This window comes from Oryza glaberrima, chromosome 11 (assembly GCF_000147395.1).
Source record: "Oryza glaberrima chromosome 11, OglaRS2, whole genome shotgun sequence".
Taxonomy (NCBI): Eukaryota; Viridiplantae; Streptophyta; class Magnoliopsida; order Poales; family Poaceae; genus Oryza; species Oryza glaberrima.
Genome location: NC_068336.1, coordinates 7,951,804 through 7,975,770, shown reverse-complemented (window position 1 = coordinate 7,975,770; position 23,967 = coordinate 7,951,804). Strand labels below are relative to the sequence as shown.

At 42.3% G+C, this 23,967-nt stretch overlaps 1 protein-coding gene and 1 non-coding gene across 2 annotated transcripts; one reads left to right on the top strand and one right to left on the bottom strand.

The window, feature by feature from the left end:
* The first annotated feature begins 15,213 nt into the window (after nt 1-15,213).
* LOC127756098 (small nucleolar RNA R71) lies at nt 15,214-15,319 on the top strand. Its single transcript, XR_008013140.1, has one exon. It is a non-coding gene; the product is annotated as a small nucleolar RNA R71 (small nucleolar RNA).
* A 3,500-nt stretch (nt 15,320-18,819) lies between these two features.
* Nucleotides 18,820-21,838, bottom strand: LOC127755942 (anthranilate O-methyltransferase 1-like). Its single transcript, XM_052281552.1, has 5 exons — nt 21,681-21,838; nt 21,453-21,575; nt 20,512-20,928; nt 20,157-20,420; nt 18,820-19,645 (listed from the first exon to the last, which is right to left on the bottom strand). The coding sequence occupies exons 2-5, from the start codon at nt 21,525-21,527 to the stop codon at nt 19,274-19,276; spliced, it is 1,128 nt and encodes a 375-aa protein (XP_052137512.1). The 5' UTR covers nt 21,528-21,575; nt 21,681-21,838; the 3' UTR covers nt 18,820-19,273.
* Between the last annotated feature and the right edge of the window lie 2,129 nt (nt 21,839-23,967).

The following is a 23,967-nucleotide window of genomic DNA, read 5'->3' as shown; positions in this document are numbered from 1 at the left end:
GCGCGCGTGCACACAGGACGAAGCAGATCAATGCGTATCGTTTGCGCGCATGTACCGATGCAAGTCAGGATGGGAATGGTTAGGATATGGATTTAACATAAACCGTTTTAAGTGAGTTCCTTGATGCATGATTTAATAGGGTCAATCCACCATGAGTTTATTATATCAATAGGTTATTCGTGGATATCCAAATGAATCGGCTACTCTTATTACATGTGTGTAAAACTCGGACCCAAAATTTTTAACCTCGCGTTCACATAATAAAAACTTATCGAATTTAGTTCAATTTTGGTGGGATAATTTATTGCACAGAGAAGCAACTTTGTATAAATTTTGAGCCCTTTATACAAGTGGGGCCCATGATGCATTACTAGGACCCAAAAATTCTAGTTATATGTGTGTAAAACTCGGACCCAAAATTTTTAAACTCACGTTCACACTATAAAAACTTATCGAATTCAGTCGAATTTTGGTGGGATACTTTATTTCACAGAGAAGCAACTTTGTGTAAATTTTGAGCCCTTTATACATGTGGGGCCCACGATGTGTTGCTAAGACCCAAAAATTCTAGTTACATGTAAAACTCGGACCCAAAATTTTTAAACTCACGTTCACACTTTGAAAACTTGTTAAATTTAGTTAAATTTTGTAGGAATGAATTATTATATAGCGAAGCAACTTTGTACAAATTTTTGAAACATTTATATATGTGAAGTCATTTTGGGTCGAACCCCTTTAAGTTAGGTTCTAATGGTTTGATCCGTTTATATTTTTGGAGCGAGTTAGGATAAATTTACGGATATGTTTAGTGAATAAATGTATCAACCCTGACCATTCCCCTCACGAGATGCAAGCAAACCAACCAAGAACACACGTACGTGTGGTAGTACTGTATTCGGAAAGGTCTTTCAGTTCGTTGCCTCACGACGTAGGAGTACCGGAGAACTGCGCATATAGTAAATAGTCAAAACCGAATAAACTGGATAACTAATAATCGGATCATGAAAAACTATATGTAGGCTAATTAATGATTGTGTGCTATTAAATCATTGTTTCAAACATAGTATATATATATAGATGCATTGTTTTTCAAATATAGTATATATAGATGCAGGTAACCAGCCCATAAACACATACGTACTCATCCATATAAATGTTCACATGTATACCCTTATAAGTACATCTGAAAGACTAGAATGTGACATATATTAAGATTCACATGTCTCGGCTTTCCTTATCAAAAGTAAATACGTAACTAGAATATGAAATCATGTATTTTTTAGAATATGTGATAATGGAATGGGCAAACGACGGGTATTGAACCTGTGCATGTGAATTCACAATCCACTACCCCTGTGAACATCTCCAAAGGCTAAGCCGATTCCATCACCAGGAACCTGATCAATTTTTTTTTTAAAAAAACTAGGATAGCCAGCCTCCCACAATTTCGATCAATACAAATAAGAAGCTACCTGTAACCTATGTTCACAAACTCACCAACTTTACCATTCCCCTTTTCTAGGTGCCATCCTACCCATGGTTAGGGGAGGTGACTAGCAGTTAAGTCTTTTTTTTTCTAGACTACTACCATTACAAACACAACCTACCAAAAAGATTGTTCTCAACAGCTACTTGGCAAAAACACCCATGTTACATTCAGCAGGAAATCATAATAGTTATAGCAAACCATCAGAAGACATCGACCTCTTTGTTCTTCGAAACATTTAACTATTTGCCACTTTTAAGATGTAGTGCTACCAAAAGTCTATGACATGTGAGCCTTGATGTATCTTTGACATGCGGCGGTCCAATGGCAAATAGTTAATATCTCCTATTCTTTTGTGTTCTAAGCATTAATTGCAGTCTCCTTGATCTGAAGTTCTATCCATGTTGAGCACCATATATCTCATTTCCCACCCATCTTAGAAGCTTGGCATCCACTTGAAGGTTTTTTTGCCTTTGCCTCCTTGCTCTGCAACATGGCTCAACTGCAGATGTGGTAAGTAATTTCGATTCGATCATTAGGAAGAATATTTTAGAAACAAGCCCTCTATTCCTCAATTTTCAGATCGCCATAGTACTGTAGCAATCCCTACAACAATGAGCTTATGAGAAAGTACCTCAATAACTCAAGGAGTGAAAAAACCAGCTGACTCACATTTCTAGGCGGGTCTTATGAAAGTTAAAGACAAATTCTTAGGGTTGGAATCTTTTATGATCAATGATGGTAAGCAAGTTACATTCTGGAAAGGTAAATGGGTTCGAAATTCTTCTTTTAAAGAGCAGTATCTATCTTTTAATATTAATCGTCAGATAAGTGCACCAATTTCAACTGTGATGGGTTCTGTTCCTTTGAATATGTTTTATTTTGTAGAACATTGGTGGATCAGAATCTTATTGACTAGAATAATTTAGTTGCTAGAATAGTACATATCCACCTTAATGATGATAATGACATATTTAGGTGGAGCCTTCATTAGAATGGTGCATTTTTTCGATCAATGTACTCGGTGTTAATTTTTAATGTGCATATGGAGAGAAAAAAATTACTGTGGGATTAACTAAATCTTATATGAAGGAATTATTCAGAGTAATTTATTGGCTTTGGTTCTGTGGCTAGCCTCAAAGGAGTGAAGAGGAAATGGAAGTCATATATGTGTTGCATGCCATAATTTAGAGTTAATATTCATGCATGTTTTCACCTATTTTGGATGGAGATTTATCCATAGACTTGAACTTTGAATAAGTTGCTATTTTCCATTGGTTAGTGTTGTTGAGTCGGCTTTTTATCTACCTTTGTTTATTTCTAGCGTGTTTAGTCTTCGTGCCAATAACTTTGTAATAAGTGCTTGTAGCTCCAATTGAAGCAAATGCTAGGTTTAATATCCATTATCTAAAAAATGAACCTACTTGCCCTCTTACTGAATTTGTTTACCGTATCTCATTTGCTACACCATAGGCAAAGACACAATTCTAACTATTCCACACAAACCTGGCTAAATGGCAATGGGAAAACAGATGATTAATTGTTTCTTTCTCATTACAAAAATGACATTTACTGTTATTTTTTTCCATCCCCTTTTAATGAGGATATCTTTAGTCAGAATACTGTTTCTAAGAGCTAACCAAGTGAACACTTTAAGTTTTACTGGAATATTAAATTTCCACGTCTTTTAGAAGGGATATCTACTTTCCTATGGTTGATAAAGATATTTGGCACTAGGACAAATTCATAGAAAGTTTGGGCCAAATTTGGAATAAACCAGAGCTTTCCTGTGGAAGCCGGTTAGGCCGCCATTGTGAGGTTGGTTGGACCTGAGGATTGGATAAAAAAACGTTCTGAATAATATATTCAAAGGTTAAACTCTTGGTTTTGTTGTTGAATTTTATATATTGTCACGTCCCCTTTTTCGTGTCTTCTATTTTGCTCAATTTTGAAAATTAACGTTCATGTTTATTCGCCTAAAATAGCTTAATGAAAATTTCATAAATGAAAAAGGGTTTAATTTGACTAAATAATTTAATTACGCCGCCCTTTTATTTTATCGTTTGTTAATTGGAGTTATTTAATTTTTATTTGAGTTTTGGAAGTGGAGCTCAATTTGATGAATTCTCCCAAATTCTTAAAAAAAAATCCAAAGTCCAAGAAAAATCTCAACATTTTCCTTTTCCTTTTCCTTCCTTTTCTTTTCCTTTTTCTTTTTCCTCCCTAATCTAGGCAGATGTCTCTTCTCTTTTTTTCTTTGTAACGATCTCCATCTCTCTATCTCCCTCTGATGTTCTCTCTCTCTCTCCCATTAGTTTCACCTTTTTCAATCCCCAATCAATATCCTCCACTAATATTAAAAAAAATGAATCAAACATGATGAGACATTCATTTTCTTTAACTCTTGGTTCTGTATATATCTCTCTCCCTATCTCTCCGTATTAATCTCTCAATCTCTCTCACGTTCTTTCTCTTTCTGTCTATCTCCCTCCCTGTCATTCTATCTCTGCCATCTCTTCCCATCCCTCTTCCACTAATCAATCTCTTCCCCTTCCTAATTAATTTCTCCACTTGAATGACAAAAATTGAATCAACCTATTGAGCTTGATCTGTTTTTTCCAATTCCCCAGCCACCTCTCCATCTTCTGTCCGTTCACCTCTCCATAACCGTGCTCCAGCCGCTTCTTCCACTTCTCGCCATGAAAACAGCGCCACAATTTCCAATTCCCTGCAGATCCCTTCATCTCCTCCTTCAGTTTCTCATCTTCAAGGCCAAACGTTGAATCCTCCTCAATTGCTAGACTATTTCTCTAATAGCTGCAGCACCCCTCTTCCTTTCCTCTTTGTTTAACCACCACACCACCGCCCCAGCCATGCCGTGCTGCTGCTGCTGGTGCTGCTTCCGCAACACCATGCTGCAGCATTGAAGCTCTCCCACTTCGCTTGTACGCCATTGTCCTGCTACTGTCGCTACTCGCTATTGTGGAGGGAACAGACCACTGCCTCGGTACCTCGAGCCGGTGCCATCGTCGCAGCCCGAGGGAGGACGGCTGCCATCACGCCTGCAAGCCGCCTCTCTGCTGGCTGCCGGGAGGTCAAGCCGTTGCCATCGTCTTCTTGTTTCAAACACTGCTACCATCATCGAGAGGTCCCTCAATTGCCGGGGATTGGTGCAACGTTGTTTTGCCCATCCACCGCCTCCTGCGCTATCTTTTATCAAGCTGTCCATCAGCGCCGACGATTCTCTGTCAACCACCTGCTGCTGCTGCAACTTCTCCTTTGCAGTAAACACCTGCTCTACATCCACCTCCTTCATCATTTTTTTTCTTCCTAATTTATCGTCCTGTGCGTGCACGTGATCGTGATTCCATTTGCATATCACAAAGCACGTCATCGTTGTCCTGTTTCCAAACAGCCACCAACTAAATGCCATCATTGGTGGTGAACCAGCGTTGCTCCTTCATGTTCGGTCGCCGTCGCCTGCATGCAGAGGCGCTGCTGCCGTCGTGGAACCAGAGCCGCCCTCTCGCCATCCACATCGAAAGCCCGAGCCATTGATGCCGTCTTCTCCTTTGCTGGAGCTTTGTTGCTTCATCTTCACTGCCATGGCTGGTAATCCCCTGCACTCCATCCATGTACTGTTTTGTTTCCTCCATTCAAGATCAAAATTTAAATCACTAATTATCAGTTAGCCCCGTTTTCATTGTCCCTCCAATTCTCGGCTGGTTGTTCACCTCCTTTGCATATACCAACGTCACTGCCATATTTTTCTGTTGCTCATGCACGCTGGGATCATCGCCTCTCTGCTCCACACTGCTGCGCCCAAGAAACTTGACCAACCAGCAAATCAAAGCTATCATCGCCGGGATGTCGAGCTTTACATCATCATGCTCACTCTTTTTCCATAACCTCTATCACCGTCCTGTTTTTAGCGCTGCCATAATACTTGGGAGGTTGAGCAATGCAGTGGATCAGATCAGCTGCTGCAGCGATGTCTCGTGAGTTTCTGCCATTGTCGCACGAGCATCTTGCTGCCACAACTCTGACATGGTTGGTAAGCACTTTCACCTCAACCACATTCTGCTTCATTGAATATCAAAAACTAAATCACTATCACCATTCATCGGTTAGCTCTGTTTTCACCATCTCTCCATCTCCCGACTGGCTGTTCATCTCCCATTTCCTCCTCTTTTTATATACCAGCGCCACTGTCATCCTTTTCTTTTGTTTGTGCATGCTGAGATGCTCTCTACTCTGACTTCCTTGACCAGCAGCACTGCCCCTCTTCTTTCTTTTTGTTTTATTCGTGCACGCCCAGACACCTCGTCTTGCTGCCGTGATGCTACACCGTCGTCTACATCACCACTGTCTCGGGTGAACGAACACCAGCACTGCTGCTGTTTTATTTGCTGCCACTGAACCTGAGACTTTGAGTCGTTGTTGCTGTCTTCTCCTCCCTAGTCATTGCCGGAGCATAGTGTTGTCATGGTCTCCATCGCCATCACGTTCCTATGAATGCCACTGCGGTTGGTAAGCTTCAAGGCTCTAGCAGCACCACTGCTCTTATCCTCCTCTTCCATTGTCTTCCCTGCCTCCAGCACGGTCTCTTGTCAAGTTGCTATTGTCCACCGGTGAAACCACCTCACCGTTAACGATCCGCCGTTCCTACCACTTGTCTGCTGTGGTCATCACGGTTCCATTCCTAAATCACCGCACCGACATCCCTGTTTTCTACACCGGAGTAGTCTAAGCCATGTGGCTGCCACTAATCGTCTTTCCCCTACTACATATCTCCCTGCCACCAAGAGGTCGAGCTCCACCATGCCATCGCCTTGCCGCTGCGCTTCAACTCCATAGCCTTCACCACCGCTGCTGCTATCTTTCATGAGCCCGACGGTGTCTTCTAGCCTGCTGTGCTTTTGATTCACCCTACTTCAATCCGGTCCTTCATTGTTGTTACGTACATGAGATCCATTTTGTGTGGCACCATGTCACATGCGTCCTGGTCAGGCTAGCCTCCTAAAACCCAAAATCAATCAAGTCATCTATCTCAACAAATAGATCTCAGCCATCCACGTAATTGGTCCACAACTCTCCTCCTTGTAACCAATTAACCGTAGGACATCCTACCGGCAGGTGGACCATACCCGCCAGTCCGTCAAAAATAATCCTTTAGGTTCAGAAATTCCAGAGAATATTTTCTAAATATTTCTCTTTCTTTATTCATGGTTTTCCAATAATTCAATCTTCCGGAGGTCACATCTCTTTCATCCAAACTCCGATTCGGCCCATTCTTTTTCCTAAATTCTTCTAAAATTGAGCTCTACCTCCTGATTTAATTGGTTATTTCATTTGTTGTTATTTTGCTGCCTTTTCTTTTTGTTTATTTGTTTTCTCCTTTTTGCGATCGTGTAGACGTTGTTGCTGAGGAGGTTGCTGTTGCAGGTGAAGGTTCAGTCTGAAGATCCCGTGGGTAAAAGCAAGTGTACCCTTGAACATGTTGATCCCAACTTTAAAAATTATCTTGTTTTAAATTATATGCATTGTTTTGTTTTACAAATTATCGTGTGGGTAGTTATAACGTACTTGTTAATTATTCCATGCCTTGAATTATTGTTGATTATCCTTGATTATTTGTCACCTAGACAGTATGAGAGTCAAACATGGGGTATTGGCTCAGGGTAGTAGATTTGCTTAGCCCTGCTCACACTTTTACAAGGCAAAATATAATATTGACTAATGATCTACTTATCACTGTTTTTTTATATAAACTGTGTGGTTGTGTGCTATCTTCTTGGTGGCATGTGTTGCACCGTGTAGTAATGATCTGGTGGAAAATGTTTTAGACCAGGGCGATGGTGGATTTGTGTGAACCTAGGAGGTAAGCCATCTGTGTGCGTGCTTACTGTTGACCTGTGTGGTCGATTGATCTATGTGCTCCATTTTTGCTATGTGCTTGAGGTCCTTAGTTTAGGCAAGTCGCCCTGGTCAGTTAAGGACTTCACTTCGTGCGCCATTGATCTGAGCCTTACCGTGCAACCACATGTCCTCATGGGAAGGACCTAGCTTAGTACACTACTTAGCTTTGGCACCGGCGGCCCAGGTGGCTAGATGATAGGTTTTTGGATTGTACATGGGACCTTTCACCTATGTGGTGATGGGAGGACCGCCCATGGGGAAGCCGGTGTTAGGGTGAGGTAGAGGAAACGCTTTGTTACTCTTTGGTGTTTAGCAGCACCGAACTGTATCTCGTGGGTAAAGTTGTACAACCTCTGCAGAGTGTCAATCTATTCGAATAGCCGCGTCCTCGGTTATGGACATGCTCGGTGATTTCACATGAGGGGTAGATTTGTGAAAGTTTTACTTTTGGGAAAGAGCTGTGTGTAGGATAAATTAATGAATATAGCTGTGTGGTCCTGTGTGGACGCAAGATCCTTTTTGGGTTGGTTGGTTGGTTAAAAATACCGTGATTGCAAATGTTGTTTAAATTAAATTTGTATCCATTTATTGTATTTAAGTTCGCAAATGCCTTTATGCAAATGAACCCTAACCTTCCTTTGAAGCCCTGTATCATATATTGCATATTCCTGTACACTTGCGAGTACTTTATGTACTCACCCTTGTTGTCTCACAAAATTTCAGAGAAGGTCAGTTGTTTCCAGAAGTTCTGTTGGTGAGGATGTCGAATAGGTTGCGTGCCTTAGTCGATTGCCTGTGGTGTCTCATTGGTGCCTCTCGATTCTTTTTCCGCTGCTTATCTTTGTTTGGCCCTGTGTGGAAAGAAATTGTAAAATCTGGTCATAAGACCAATGTAAAAATTATATTTGTTTCCTATTTATTAACATAATTGTGATGTGGTTGTTGTTGGTATTTCTTAATGACATTACTAGAAATATAATTCCCAGCAATGGCGCAGAAATACTTCTGGTATATTATGGTTACAGAGTTCATCCGCAAGCGCACGGATATACCATTGTAGCATTTCACCCGAGAGTATTCCAAGGGTATCGTATTTATTTTATCCCGTGGGAAGATTATGTAGAGAGAACTTAACTAATAATTTATATACTACTTGTGATAATCATATTCTAAGTAGGGGTTAAGATAATCCAAGGGTAGAGTGACACACAAGCATTTCTACTTATCCTCGTAATAAATAATCTAAGCTAGGTGGAAAGAAAAGAGAAAGAGAATCTAATCCTATACTTCTAATATACATAGTATACATACATTCTAGTCAACTGATATACCAGCTAATACCCTCGATCCGATGCCCTCCTGGTACTTCGAGAAGCCACCCCTGACTGCCGAGTTCCTTACAACAGCCCGTCATGACCATCCAACCGGGGCTAAATACGGAGGAGTACCCTCCCCAGGAAATTAACTTAGGATTATATATAGGCGCGGAGGAATACCCGTACTGAGCTGTCACCATCAGCGGCCCACCTCTCATCCACAATATATAACCCCAAATAATGATATCCCGTAATCTAGACACCACGTCTAAACTACCAGATACTACTCTAATATCATCATCATGATATAGAGTAATTGCATAAGCAAACACTATACCCGCACCAAAGCATCTCCCAGATAAGCTAGCAGTATATTCAGTACAACATGAACATAATGTAAAGTAGGTACTCATATAGTCGGAAAGTATTTCAATACCAGAAATGTATTTAGAAGAGTATTCTAATAAAAGTACAAAGCTTACAAAAGAGGAAAGGAAAGCTACTAGAGCCATACCCGAACTCTTCTGAAGGCTTCTGGACTCCTGATTCCTATTCTAATTCTATTCCACCAGCTAGATACTACTAAACTAAACTTGAGAGGAATGAGAGAGCTCTTGCTTTAGGTGTGTGTTGAGCTCCTTATATAGAGGTAGGTATGACGGTTGTGGAAGGGGAATTGTCCGAAGTACCCTCCAACCGTCATTGGGGTGCAATCTTGGACGTCCATGCCAAACCCTGGCCTCCACGGTGGAGATGGGGGTTCGGCCGAACCCCCTGGTTCGACCGAGAACCAGCCCATCTTCGGCTGGCGACTTCCTCTATTGCTCCACTCCGCAGACTTGTGAATTTTGGCCCAATTCATCGTGTCAATTCTTAGTTCTTGGCCCATTCATACTTAAGTCTAATTCTCGACATCGTCCGATTGATTTATCATTTGTGTTGATGTCGATTATCCTCCACTTTATTGTCATTCTCTGCAAAAGGTTAGTAGACCTAATACTAGTGGAATATTATTATTCTAACAAACATATGCATTGCAAGCATCACTAGTTCTCCTCTATTTTGGTCATATTGACGGTCGAAACTGATCGATAACGACTATCAACAAAACCCCCCAAGCTTGAACCTTTGCTCGTCCCGAGTGAAGGACGAAAGGAAACTAAGACTTGGTTGTTGATCAGGAGTTGCTACTATGCTGCATATCTCAAAGATACAGGTGCGAGGTATATGTACTCTCTCTCAAATTAAATAATTTTTGGCACGGTGGCTTACCCTTACCCCGATTCCCACGAGACACTGCTTCTCCTTGCCTTGGGTGGTTGAAAGACAGAACAACAATTAGAGCACCAATTCACCCAATCTTTATTCAACTCTTATTGCGGAAGTTTTCAAATGATTTTAGAAAAGAAAACCAAATACCTCCATTGATTTACTCAGTCTCTCTAAGTGTATCATTTTGAATTCCTCACCAAATGTTGCCTTAATGATTCCTGCTCTAAAGTTGATATGTGGAGCTTGGTAGGGATCAAGCATGGTATACTTGCATTCACATTTTTCACTAAGTTAAAATCTTAGACTAAAGCAGATAACTAAACATACTCAACATCAAGATCGTGCATAATCTGTGTGTGGTATAAGGTGGAAATGGTGTATGAAGAAAATGAACAAAATGCTTCTCCTTTGTGCTTACTTTCTTCTCCCAAAAATCCTTCTTTTATTGATTAGGAGAGGGCATGATTACATTTTTTTTTCTTTTCAATCATGCTCATGCTTGATGGAGCATATCTTTTTTTTTTCATAACCATGCCTTTCCCTCCTCTTTTTTTTTCTTTTTTTTTCAAAAGGATTTTTTCTTTTTAGGAGAAGAAAGCACATCAAAGCATGGAGAACTTATTTCGGTGGAAATATGGATATGGAATGGAATATTGCTTAGCTCCTAGTGTAGGAGTTTTAGCATGTGCATATATGTGGGTGTATGATCTTGATCATAGAGCATGAGAAGTATCTACACAAGTCACAAGAGTTTGACAAAGTTCAATGGAATAGCAAGTAACCAAAATGTATATGGTGTAATCATGATAGCACATTCTCGGCTCTGGTAGGAATTTATATCAAATGAGGAACTTTCAATTTTTTTTCATTTTGAAAAACAAAACATCCGGAATTCAAGCCAAACTAGTATCAGGGTCATAGCTACTTATATTTACTATCTCATATCTCACAACAACCTAGACTTAGATTAGCAAGTGCAGCCCATTTACGTCAGGTTCCCGGATAATTATTGGCTACTTATATTCAATCTTTGAGAGAGCACTTACCAAGAACCCATATATCAGAGATATAAAACAGAGCAACTCTTCATCATTTCAACAAAGAGAACTAGCTTGTCTTACCTAGCATGACTCAAACATATCCTATCTTTTTGGTATTTTCTATTTTGCAAATTTTTATGTTGTTTTCATTTTTTATCAGATGCAATTGGAAAGCAAATATGCAATTGGGAATGGAAATATGCAATGTGATACAAGTTACCTTAGTGGGGGGAGCGATGTCTCCCCCCAAGCTTAGCCTTCGCTCAGGGTCCTTGATAAGGATTGAACCCCTGAAAGCGAAAGTACGCTTGAAGGTCATCGTGCTGTTGCTGCATCATGTTGTTGATGTTGGCAAATTGAGCATCAGTAGATTCTTGCCATTCTTGCGTTTGAGCTATGTGTTCCATGAGGTCGTACTGGATCTCGATCGTCTGCACATCAAGGGTGTCCATTCTCCTAGTGATTTCACCCAAGTCTCAACGAGAGGAACTCGAGCGCCATTCACTTGGAGCTGGAGGCACACCACTTGACCTGGAGGGTTGGTTGTCCCCCCAGTGAATGTCATGAGGCGCATGCCACTGGTCCTCACTAGCGCTTGACCAGGTTGAGACTCCGATGCTATGGCGTGGAGCTTGGGTCCATCTGGGTGCATCCCCAGTTGGTGCCCAACCTGCCTCATACATCTGCACGGGTGTCGAGGATGATGAACTTCCTTATTCATTCCTTGTCATGCTGCGTTTCCCTGTATGTTCCACCTGCACGAGATTCTTCTATGGTCTGCATGGGAATGGTTAGTTCATGGCAGTTATACAAATGATACCCCGCATTTGGCAACGGGATTTCATTTGTACAACCGGGGAAAAAGTATATCAAAGATCCATCTACTCCATGTTTCAAAATATGCCCTTGCACTAGATAAGCCTCATCAATATGCGGACGAGCGGCTGAGATAAAAGCAATCTGGTCGCTAACGACCCCTAGCCCTTTTGCTATTCGAGTAATCAGAGAAGTGCACTCAATAGGAGTGGAGAACTTTATACTTTCTAACCATTGTCTTATCATACATTTCACAGGAGAAATTTTGATCTTTCTAACCATGGCAAGCATGATAATTAATTTATCTCCCATGATGGGTCTCAGATCACTTCTAGGACACAAAGTCATAGCAATCCATTTGTGCACGAGCCTAAGTGTAGGATTATGGATATCATTCGTTCTAGGTTTCTTGCAAATTGGAGCACCAGAAATATCTTCCCAAAACCTATTTTTCTCGAACCCAGAAATTCCTTTCTGGAGATCGATTTTATAGGAATCGTGAAAACCAAGAAGTGTACTCAAGCCCTTCCATGTGAGCGTGAACTTCTTATGGAAAAAGCGAAAAGAAATACCATCTTCTATTTCTTTCAAAGTGCACAGAAATTGCAAAGTAAGCAAACGAGAACCGGGCTCATCTACCACAGCAAATCTCTGCCAACCAACAGCTTTCCAAATAGAACGAAATTCAGCATCCATACCTATCTTTTTCAGCAACTCTGGTGAGTATTCTCGCGTGTGAGCATACTCCCGGTTGCTCAGCATGTAGTAGGCTTGTCTCTCCCAATCACTGACAAGGTCAAGGTCAGCGTTGCTCAGGAGTTGTTGTGGAGCGTCGGTATCTTCCATCGAGACATCGGCTGATGAATGAGTACTAGACTCGTCATAACGACTTGATGGAGAGCCCGACCCCTTGAACAGACGAGACAGTCGCCTCCTCATACTGCACAATGGAGCAAGACTAACTCGGCAGGGGTTAGAAATGACAAGAGTTTCACCCGCCCGTTAGTTTCACCAAAGCAACTTGTATATATGCAACTAAAGATTTGAACTTGCAGAAAACTATCAAAGCATAAATGAACTTGAGAGCAAACTTTGGAGAGGGAATGAAAATGTGTTGAAATGGGGTGGAATTCCCTCTCTCGTGGCTTTTATAGGGTACTCACAACGGTCAGAAATGACATGTGGGACCCACTAGCCGTCACCCTGCCAAAGATGGTAGGTAACCGTTGCCTGGCTGGTTCGGCCGAACCCCTAGTGGGCCCAACTGGCCCGGCCCCACTTTCGACCGTTGGAATCCAACGGTCAGTGTGGTCGTGGCATTGTGAATTTTCGTTGAAAATTTAATTTTGGTTTGCTCTGAAAAATTCATTTGAAGAATTTCCTCAAAATCCAAAAGTCCTAAATGCAATTTTGAAATTCAAACATGTGGTGATGCAAAAATTCAAATTGTTGAAAACAAATATGCAGATACATACCAATTTACCTGTTGGTGAAGGTCACGTCATTTAAAGTCCGACGTGCAAGACCGTACCTCCTTCTGATTCAGTTCACGGATTTTCCACCTGTCTCCGGAGGTGATGGAGCGGGCGTCTTTGGCTTCTTCCTCCACACCTTCTTTGATTTCGGTGCGGAAGACGGCTTCTTCTAAGCCGGCTGCTCTGACTTCTTGGCCGGTATAGGTGATTTTACCGGCGTCCTCCAATAACGGTTCCATGGCATTGTTGTTTCCTTTTCCAGGAAGTTCTGGATGAACCTTACCAGGCTATCCGTCTTGGGTGGCTCCACTTCGACCTCTTGAATGTTCTGCGGGTTTGGCCCGTATTTGATTCTGACCATGGAGCATTGTTCCGTTCTTGGTTGAAACTCAAACTTTTCCTCCATCCCGTTGATATGGAAACGGATACTCCCCGTTCCCACGTCAATGTTGGCTCTTGCGGTGCTAAGCAATGGACGCCCCAAGATGGGCGGCGTCTCCTTCCCCGTGTCCATGTCTAGCACGACAAAGTCAACCGGGATGAAGAAATCCCGTACCTTGACTGGCACATCCTCCGCTATCCCTGCCGGCTAACGGACTGACGAGTCAGCCAGTTAGAGGCGCATCGGTGTTGGTGCAAACACCGTGAAATTGAGTTTGTCAAAGATGTCTTTTGGCATGACGCTGACGCTGGCTCCAAGGTCGCACAAGGCCTGGTTGAATTGTTGTGCCCCGATCGAGCAGGTGATCGTGGGACACCTTGGATCTTTCTTCTTTTCCAGGAGCTTGTGGAGTTTCAGGTTGCTGCAGTGTTCCGTCAGCTTGACCACCTCCGTTGTTGGGAGCGGTCTCTTGTTGTTGAGTATGTCCTTGAGATAACGGGCGTATGTTGGTACATGCATAGCGTCCAACAATGGCACGTTGATGTGGATCTTCTGGATTACTTCAACAAAACGAGCGAACTGCTCGTCCACTAACGATTTCCTACTCTGTTGAGGGAATGGCAGCAGCCGTGTATCGCAGTACTCCTACGGCACGGTCTTCTCTGGCTGAATCTCCTTGTCAGCCGAGTCAGTAGATGGCGTTTCTTTTGACATCCCATTAGTTCCTGCAGGGTTAGGATATGGCGGATCACGAGTGGACTTACCTTCCCTCGTTGTGATCGCCTTAACATTTTCAATGGAGGAGTCGGGTTGCCCCGGAATCCTCTCGGATTCATTTGCAGGGACTAAAGATGCCAACTGAGCTAACTGGGTTTCTATCATCTTGTTAAAGCTCAGCCGGTTTTGAAATGCGGAAGCGAAGCCATCTAGCTTGACATTTATGTTCTCTAAGATCTTATCATTGGCAGCAAGCTTTTTACTTAGCGCATTAGTGGTTTTAGCTTACGCGAAAACAAGATCCTTCAAGGAGGGTTGGTTAGAGAAGTTACCATTATTGTTACCTCCTTGATAATATGGGCGTGGTTGGTTCCACCCCTGACCTCCTTGTGGACGGTAACCGTTGTTGTTGCCCATGTACATCGTCTCCTCACGGGTTTCTGGGCAGTCGTTCCTAGAGTGACTTGTGCCGCCGCAGACCTCACATGTGACGTGTGAGTCCAAGGCCTTGACGGTGCCTTGTGGCCGTTTCTCATGGTCGTCCAAGCGTTTCATGAGGAGGTCCAGCTTGGCAGCAAGTAACTCCATCTCCTTGACGATGTGCATGCCTCGCTGACGGGTCTGTTGTCGTTCCTCGCTCCAGCCCATATTGGAGACCATCTTCTCTATGAGTTCAATGGCTTCTTGAACCGTTTTAGAGAAGAAGGCTCCTCCAGCTGCCGTGTCCAGGTGATCGCAGGACATCGGGGTGAGCCCATTGTAAAAGTTCTGCAGGATCAGCCAGTCGTCCATCCCATGATGAGGACAGGCGGCCACGTACTCCTATAGTCGTTCCCATGCTTCCGGAATGGACTCGTCCCTTGTTGCTGGAAACTGGAAATTCGTCCACGAAGGGCGTTGGTTTTTCCCATCGGGAAGAACTTCGAGAGGAATGTCGTAGAGCATTTATCCCAGGTGTTGATAGCAGCACGGTTGGCATAGAACCACTGCTTCGCTCTCCTGAGGAGAGAGAACGGAAACAGCCGCAGCCTGACGGTGTCAAGACTGACTCCCTTGATGGTATACGTACTGCATATCTCCAGGAAATGTTGCAGATGAGCGTTGGCATCCTCATTAGGCTTGCCACAGAACGGGCTAGCCTGCGCCATCGTGATGAGGCTGGACTTCAAGTCGAAATCCACATCTCCTATGTTGACTTGTGGCCCGACGGCCACATTGTCAGCAGAGGGAGCAGCAAACTCGCAAAGAGTCTTGCTAGCCATTGTCTTGAAGGTTGGTGGCGCTAATACGGCTGGTTTCTCTGTCGGTACAGTTTTCTGCGGAGCAACGACTCGCGGCCTGACGCTCCGGAAGAAAGCTTCTGGATTTTCATTGAAGTTTTCCGGCAGGTTGAAACCAGTCATACACTACCCTGTTTTCACGACAAAAAGTGAAAACAACCAAGATCAGCCTGCAAAGGAAAATGACTATACATAGGTAAATATAAAGTGTTAGTTTAAGTAATCTCTATTATGAATCTTCCCTGGCAACGGCGCTAGAAATGCTTGTTGGTATTTCTTAATGACATTACTAGAAATATAATTCCCAACAATGGCGCAGAAATACTTCTGGTATATTATGGTTACAGAGTTCATCCGCAAGCGCACGGATATACCATTGTAGCATTTCACCCGAGAGTATTCCAAGGGTATTGTATTTATTTTATCCCGTGGGAAGATCATGTAGAGAGAACTTAACTAATAATTTATATACTACTTGTGATAATCATATTCTAAGTAGGGGTTAAGATAATCCAAGGGTAGAGTGACACACAAGCATTTCTACTTATCCTCGTAATAAATAATCTAAGCTAGGTGGAAAGAAAAGAGAAAGAGAATCTATTCCTATACTTCTAATATACATAGTATACATACATTCTAGTCAACTGATATACCAGCTAATACCCTCGATCCGATGCCCTCTTGGTACTTCGAGAAGCCACCCCTGACTGCCGAGTTCCTTACGACAGCCCGTCATGACCATCCAACCGGGGCTAAATACGGAGGAGTACCCTCCCCAGGAAATTAACTTAGGATTATATATAGGCGCGGAGGAATACCCGTACTGAGCTGTCACCATCAGCGGCCCACCTCTCATCCGTAATATATAACCCCAAATAATGATATCCCATAATCTAGATACCACGTCTAAACTACCAGATACTACTCTAATATCATCGTCATGACATAGAGTAATTGCATAAGCAAACACTATACCCGCACCAAAGCATCTCCCAGATAAGCTAGCAGTATATTCAGTACAACATGAACATAATGTAAAGTAGGTACTCATATAGTCGTAAAGTATTTCAATACTAGAAATGTATTTAGAAGAGTATTCTAATAAAAGGACAAAGCTTACAAAAGAGGAAAGGAAAGCTACTAGAGCCATACCCGAACTCTTCCGAAGGCTTCCGGATTCCTGATTCCTATTCTAATTCTATTCCACCAGCTAGATACTACTAAACTAAACTTGAGAGGAACGAGAGAGCTCTTGCTTGACGTGTGTGTTGAAGTGAAGAGAGTGAGCTCCTTATATAGAGGTAGGTATGACGGTTGTGGAAGGGGAATTGTCCGAAGTACCCTCCAACCGTCATTGGGGTGCAATCTTGGACGTCCATGCCAAGCCCTGGCCTCAACGGTGGAGATGGGGGTTCAGCCGAACCCCCTAGTTCGACCGAACCCCCTGGTTCGACCGAACCATGGGCTGGCCCAAACCAGCCCATCTTCGGCTGGCGACTTTCTCTATTGCTCCACTCCGCAGACTTGTGAATTTTGGCCCAATTCATCGTGTCAATTCTGAGTTCTTGGCCCATTCATACTTAAGTCTGGTTCTCGACATCGTCCGATTGATTTATCATTTGTGTTGATGTCAATTATCCTCTACTTTATTGTCATTCTCTGCAAACGGTTAGTAGACCTAATACTAGTGGAATATTATTATTCTAAAAAACATAAGCATTGCAAGCATCACTAGTTCTCTTCTATTTTGGTCATATTGACGGTCGAAACTGATCGATAACAACCGTCAACAGTTGTGACATTATCTTTTGTTACTGTGTGTGCTAGCGTTGATCTGGGACTAGCACATTATACACAGAGGGATCCTAGTTGGGGTCCCGAAATATATGCTCAAAAGATTAGAGACATGTGATCTAGCAGCTAGTATGTGCTCCTCCACATTCCTTTGCTATGACAACAGCAAAACAGCATTAAGAGGTGTAAACAGGATAGTGCTCCTACTTGTTCACAACATACGGTTCCAACTGCCAGGTCGATATCTTTTGGTAACAAAGGGTTCTTACAGATAGAGGACAGCATAAATTATATATTCTGATAAATTTGAATAGATCGATGAAACTTTCCTGCTCCATGTAACCACAGTTGCAGCTCATAGAGAATAGAGTAAAGTGCACAGACGGTCCTTAAACTTGTAACGGTGTGTCATCTAAGTCCCCAAACTCTTAAAATGCATATTCAGGTCCTAGAACTTGTCAAAGTGTTTCATTTAGGTCCCAAATCGATATAACCCCTCGTGGATCCTACGTGGCGCTGATGTGACATGCCACATGGACGTGATGTGTCTTTTTTTTCTTCTTTCCTTTTTCTTTTCCGTTTTCGTTTTCTTCTCATTCTTTTTTTTCCTTTCTTCTGCTCCGGTCACAGAGAAATGAGAAGAAAGGAAAATACCAGAGAAGGAAAAAAAGAAAATGTTTAAATGGGTCTCATTTGTCAGTCAAAATTATGCCACGTCATATCCGTGTGACATGCCACATCAGCGCCGCGTAGGATACTGAAGGGGCTGTGGCGATTTGGGACTTAGATGACACACTATGACAAGTTATGGGACTTGGATCTGCATTTTGAGAGTTTAAGGACCTAGATGACACACCGCTACAAGGCTGATGGATTCATGAAGTTGTTCCTGGTCACTTTTGTTAATTGGAAGTTATGTATTTGTTAATTGGAAGTTCTGTACCTACTGAGAATTACAAAACCAAACAATGAAATCAACTGTGACAGGGAAAAAATTACACCAAGTATTTGAGGATTCTCTCCTTCTTGACCAGGAGCATTTCATTGAACTATTTTTAGCCTTTGGATGATTCATCAAGGGTGTAAATTGCATCTCTTCATATCACCTCAATTATTTTTAGCCATTCGATGATTCATCAAGGTTCAAGGGTATAGATTGCATCTCTTCCTAAAAGGTAAACCATACAACCCAATGATATATAACCTCTGGATAATTGATAAATGTACAAAAATATATAAACATATAAAAAAATCATATAGTAGGTAAGAAAGAAAATTTTAGAACTCATATATACTATATTATCACACAATTCTCCCGCAACAACACGTAGGGTGCCCATCTAGTAATATTAAAATCCCCTCCCATTACAAATGTATCCTTTAGATTCTGACATATTGTAGCTAACTCTGTCGGAAACAAACTTTTACTACCTCTGCCCACAAACTAGAGAATTTGAGTGTGTCATTGTACGGTAATGTGGAGAACCCAGCCTTTGTAAAATTAAGGACCAAACTTGCCAGCTGAAAACACAATTGATCATGATATGTTTTATAAACTCCACAACTTGATCATAAATAGGGCAAACCACCGGGTGAGGGAAGCCCTTGGCATATTGTAGATAGCCAAACCAGTTTGATCACGAGTTGGCATACTGATATCCCCAATTGACACACATGAGACTACACGTTACTTCAATTTACTCTAAAAAATCCCTTGTTTAAAATTTATGGTCTTTAAATGTAGAAATAACCGTAGGGAGAGTACTTGGGATGACACTAATGTTTTACCTGCAAGTACAATGTGATTATTGTGATGGCGCTCTTCTCAACCTCACTCTCAATATAGCTAGTAAAATAACGCGTGAAAAGTGTGAAGAGCTCATCGAGTATAGAATCCCCGAAATGGCTTGCGATAAGGGACTCTGTCGCCGCCCTTAGGGCCGCAGATGTGCTCTGTCCAATGGCCTGAGCAGCAGCAGGGCCCTCTACTGGCTCCGAGTCATCCATGCAGTTTCCATCCATCTCAAAGAGTTGGATGTCACTTATGTCAAGTAGGTCGTTATGACACACCAACTGCTTTAGTTCATCAACTGAAGGACAATAAATTGGTATGTTGAAGGAGTCTAGCTTCTCCTTCTCAACGCGACCCTGTTGTGAAAAATGCAAATTAATTAAATAAGTGATAAGAGTATAGCTTTTCCATGTACGAGTGACTGTATGTATGTATGTATGAGTTGGATTTTATTTCCCTTCTAACTGAAATCAATGTCCAACGAAGTGAGACGTTGTAAAACGATGGATCAGATTGTTTCTTGCACTATTTCTACTAGTAGTATAATAAGAGACCATAATATATAAAAGCAAGAAATAAAATAGTCAACTTTATTTGAAAAAAAAAATCTGTCAACTATGTTCATAAATTTAAACATTTCTTGTTTGTCAACAAGCATAGGCATAGTTTAACATTATTTTTTACATGCTATGGATTTTCATGAAGAATTTGATTAAGTACCAACACACATCCCAGAAATTTGAAAAAGTATTTAGAGTGTTTGGTTTTTTACTAATATGGCAGTTGGTACACTTGGAGATTTTTTCTATTAAAGGATAACATTATGGTTTAAATAATAATATGGCGCTCATATCATGTGAGTTATACCTCAGCAACAAGAGTGCGCAACCCCTGCGAAAGCAACTCGAAACCAATGGTCGTCCTTCCTGCATCGAACACATCTTTGCTCCTCCTCCCAACAAGAGTTAGCACCATCCGGCCTCTGGGCACGATCTCTTTGCATCGCATCCGGAGGAATTGCAAAAAGTCCTTCTCAAACTGATCTTGGTAGAGCTTTGCCACCATTGGCGGTGTAGTTGCCCCAATGTAAACATTCCCTTTGTTCATGCTGCCATCGAGATTTTCAGGGACCTATCCAAACAGCAAACACAAAGCCCCAAAGGTCAGGAATGTTAGGTCCTAATTAAGTTTATGCAACGAGACATATATAAACAAGCTTTACCTGAGAGAGCCACATGACACTCATGGAGGAATGGAAGAAATGGACGCTGTTGCTTGGGAAGAGCCTGGTGTAGAAGGAACCTGCCATAGCTGCAACATAATACGGAGGAGGTTGTAACCCTCTGCAGGTGAAATGTTGTTTTGTCAACTGCTCAAACTGCTCTAGTGATTGGAATATGTGGTTGAAGTCGTTGCTAGGTAGGTCATTGAGGAAGAACTGGATCTCTATGGCGCTCTCCTCGATAGCATTGTTACTATTTTCACATATTGTGGTGATCACATCGGAGACAAAGAGGAGTGTATTGGCACCGAATGAGCAACCTAGATCAACAATGGTCATTGATTGAGGATGAAGATCTCTGCACATTTCTCTTACAGCTTTCTCGACCATTGGCCTGGTTGTAAGAATAGCTCTTCTCTAAAAAGATATGGAGCAAAAAGTAAAACAAAAATTATTGTCAAAGAAATATTACTCTTGGATTTTCCAACTCTAATGCAGTTCCGCGGTAAGGGGTAGTAACGGACCACAATCCATGGATCTTTCACAACCCAATTTAGCCGACATATATTCTTAGATAAAAAAAATCTCCAAAAATTTAGCTCACCTTTCTTTTCGCACAACTAAAACTTTGTAGGTTTAAAAGTGAGACCGATTACCACTCCTATCCGACGTGAAAGTGAGAAGAAAGTGTGGTGCTGTTGCCGATTTGGCACATAACTCTAGTTAATTTACTCAATATGTACTACATATGTACAAACAAATGTTTATTAGCAGTTATCCCATATGCTCTCTTTTTATATTACTACTGAGTACAATCTATAGTGTTGGAGATAAATTGCTTAATAATTTTTCCCAGGACAGCATATATATGTGTAGCTTGTGATAAATGAAACAACAACTAATAAGGACACAAATAGAATAAAGGTAGGTTTGGTACAAACTTGTATCCTAGAATTCTCGGCATAGCTGAACTCGTCATCCCCTTTCATCATGTGGAAATCGCGATCAATCTTCATGGCTTTAAAATGCTTGGGGTAGGAATTGAACCCTATATATATTTCTATCTGCCCAAACAACACAATAATAACATGTTATATGGAGTATGAGAAGTCACAGGAGCTCTCCGGCGTCCACCGAACAGCGGCAGTGTGGTGCAAGGGGTCTCTCACCTAGAAGAAGCCAGACGGGCAGCGGAGATCGGATAGTCGCCGCGCGCGGCGGCGGTGGTGGTGGTGAATCAGAGCAGAGCCGACGAGCTAGCAGCGGGCGGCACACCAGCTGCTCGATGAAAGGCCTAGTCCTGGGTATAACGGAAAACACAAGGAGCGCGCGGATGTAATGGTGAGCTGAGCGAGAGCTAGCTAGCAGCGGCTTTTTGTAGCCACGGCGGCCACGCATGGTCGTTCTGGCGCCCCGCGCGCGGCGCGCGGAATCTTGCCACGCCACGCCAGTCGCGAGCACGCGAGATCCGTCGGCTGATTCGCTGCAGGCAGGCGGGCTCGAATCTCGAGGAACCCGGGAGATTATTTTCTCGCGGAGACCGAGCGACACCTTGCGCGCGACGCACGCCGGTGGACACGCGGACACGAGGGCCGACGTCGACGACGCCACCAGCGAGCCGATCGAGCGCCCCGGCCTCGTGGCTGGCGCGCACGTGACGCGCGCGTGCGCACAGGACGGAGCAGCTAGCAGATCAATATGCAGCGTGCATGTACCGAGATGCAATCCAGACCAACCAAGGAACACGTACGTGCGGCAGCATCACGACGTAGCAGTGTGCTAAGAGCAAGTTTAAGTTTTATAGTATAGCCCACTACTAGCTCCAATTTATTTATAGCTAATCTAATAGTCAATTTATACAATAGTTACTTACTATACTATTAATATATGGTCCCACCTGTCATACACATATTGCGTCTTGGAGTCCGTGTTGTGGCTGGCTACAAATTTATAGCCCGCTGCTTTTATCTCTTATCTTTTATATCATTAAAATATGTTTATACTTGGTTAATAGTCTGTTATTGTACCTGCTCTAACTAATGATAGATTATGTGTTATTAAATTGATTTTCTTTTGGAAACACTGTTTAGTTAAATATATGTGATTCGAATTTTGGGCCACGATATATTCAAATTAGTTTCCTAATAGAACTTGACTATTAGGATTAGTTTCCTAGTACTCCCTCCTTCCCTAAATGTTTGACGCCGTTGACTTTTTTAAACGTGTTTAACCATTCATCTTATTCAAATTTTTTTGTGAAATATGAAAAATTATGTGGATACATAAAAGTATATTTAACAATGAATTAAATGATAGGAAAAGAATTAATAATTACTTAAATTTTTTGAATAAGACGAACGGTCAAACATGTTTAAAAAAGTCAACGGCATCAAATATTTTGGGATGGAGGGAGTATGACTCTAAGTCTTTATCCACTAGGCCTTCTAAATTTCTCCTATATATATCTCATGTAAGCCGCACGGGGAGGGTGCCACAGCCCAATGTATCCCCTGTGTTTGTATCCAATTCCTCTATAGTGATCATTGCTGGTCGGCGCCCGTGGTTTTTTCCCGCAAGAGTTTTCCACGTAAAAATTCGTGTCTCTGTTGTGCATCTATTTTTTTAGCAAGTGGTATCAGAGCGTTGGAGATCCGATCCGCAATTCCCCCGCTGCCGTGTTCATCATCCACGTCGGCGTCGTTGTTCGTTTGATATGGAGATTGATCTGCTACCTAGTTGCGGTGGAGATCGTCATCGTGCAGGTTTAATCTGTTCGGTGAGCTGGCCGAGTTCTGCCGATTCTATTCGACGAGGTTGATTCATCTGTTCCAGAGATGAAGTTGCTGCCGTCCAAAGCGGGATTCGACAGATCAATTATATATATGTTTCGACGTCAAGACTCATATCAAGACGGGAGCGGAGACGTGGAGTCAAAATCTTTACAGTAGAAGCGCAGGCCATCTACCGAGGAAAATCAAGTTAATCAAGGTTAGGGCTTCGCCATATGTTCTGTTGATGTGAATTCAATTTCACGTTGTTTTTGCTAGGCATTCACGGCCGGGAAATCAAGTCCAGTGCATTGTTCTTGTTCGGTTCAGGGGAATACAAAGTTCAATTGCTAGGTTCACAAAGCCAAGTTTCCCAGGAGGTTCTGTACGGAGATCCAATTACTTCGTTTTTGCACCTAGAGTGTTTCGCATTTCTACTAGGGTTCCCCAAATTATACCAGCAGATTAAGGATTTTATTCCTAAGGCGAGTGAAGTTTGATCTACCGCTCCTGAATTGAGATACAATATTCTCGTTATGGCAACTGAAGATGCAAGTTGGCACATCTATTATGGAGGAGAAGCTAATACATACTTCAGTCTATCAGTTGTGCATACATATTTCAGGACACACAAGTGAAGTCGTCGAGAGGGAGCCTCAAGGTTCCTACCCAGATCACGTGGAGGTGG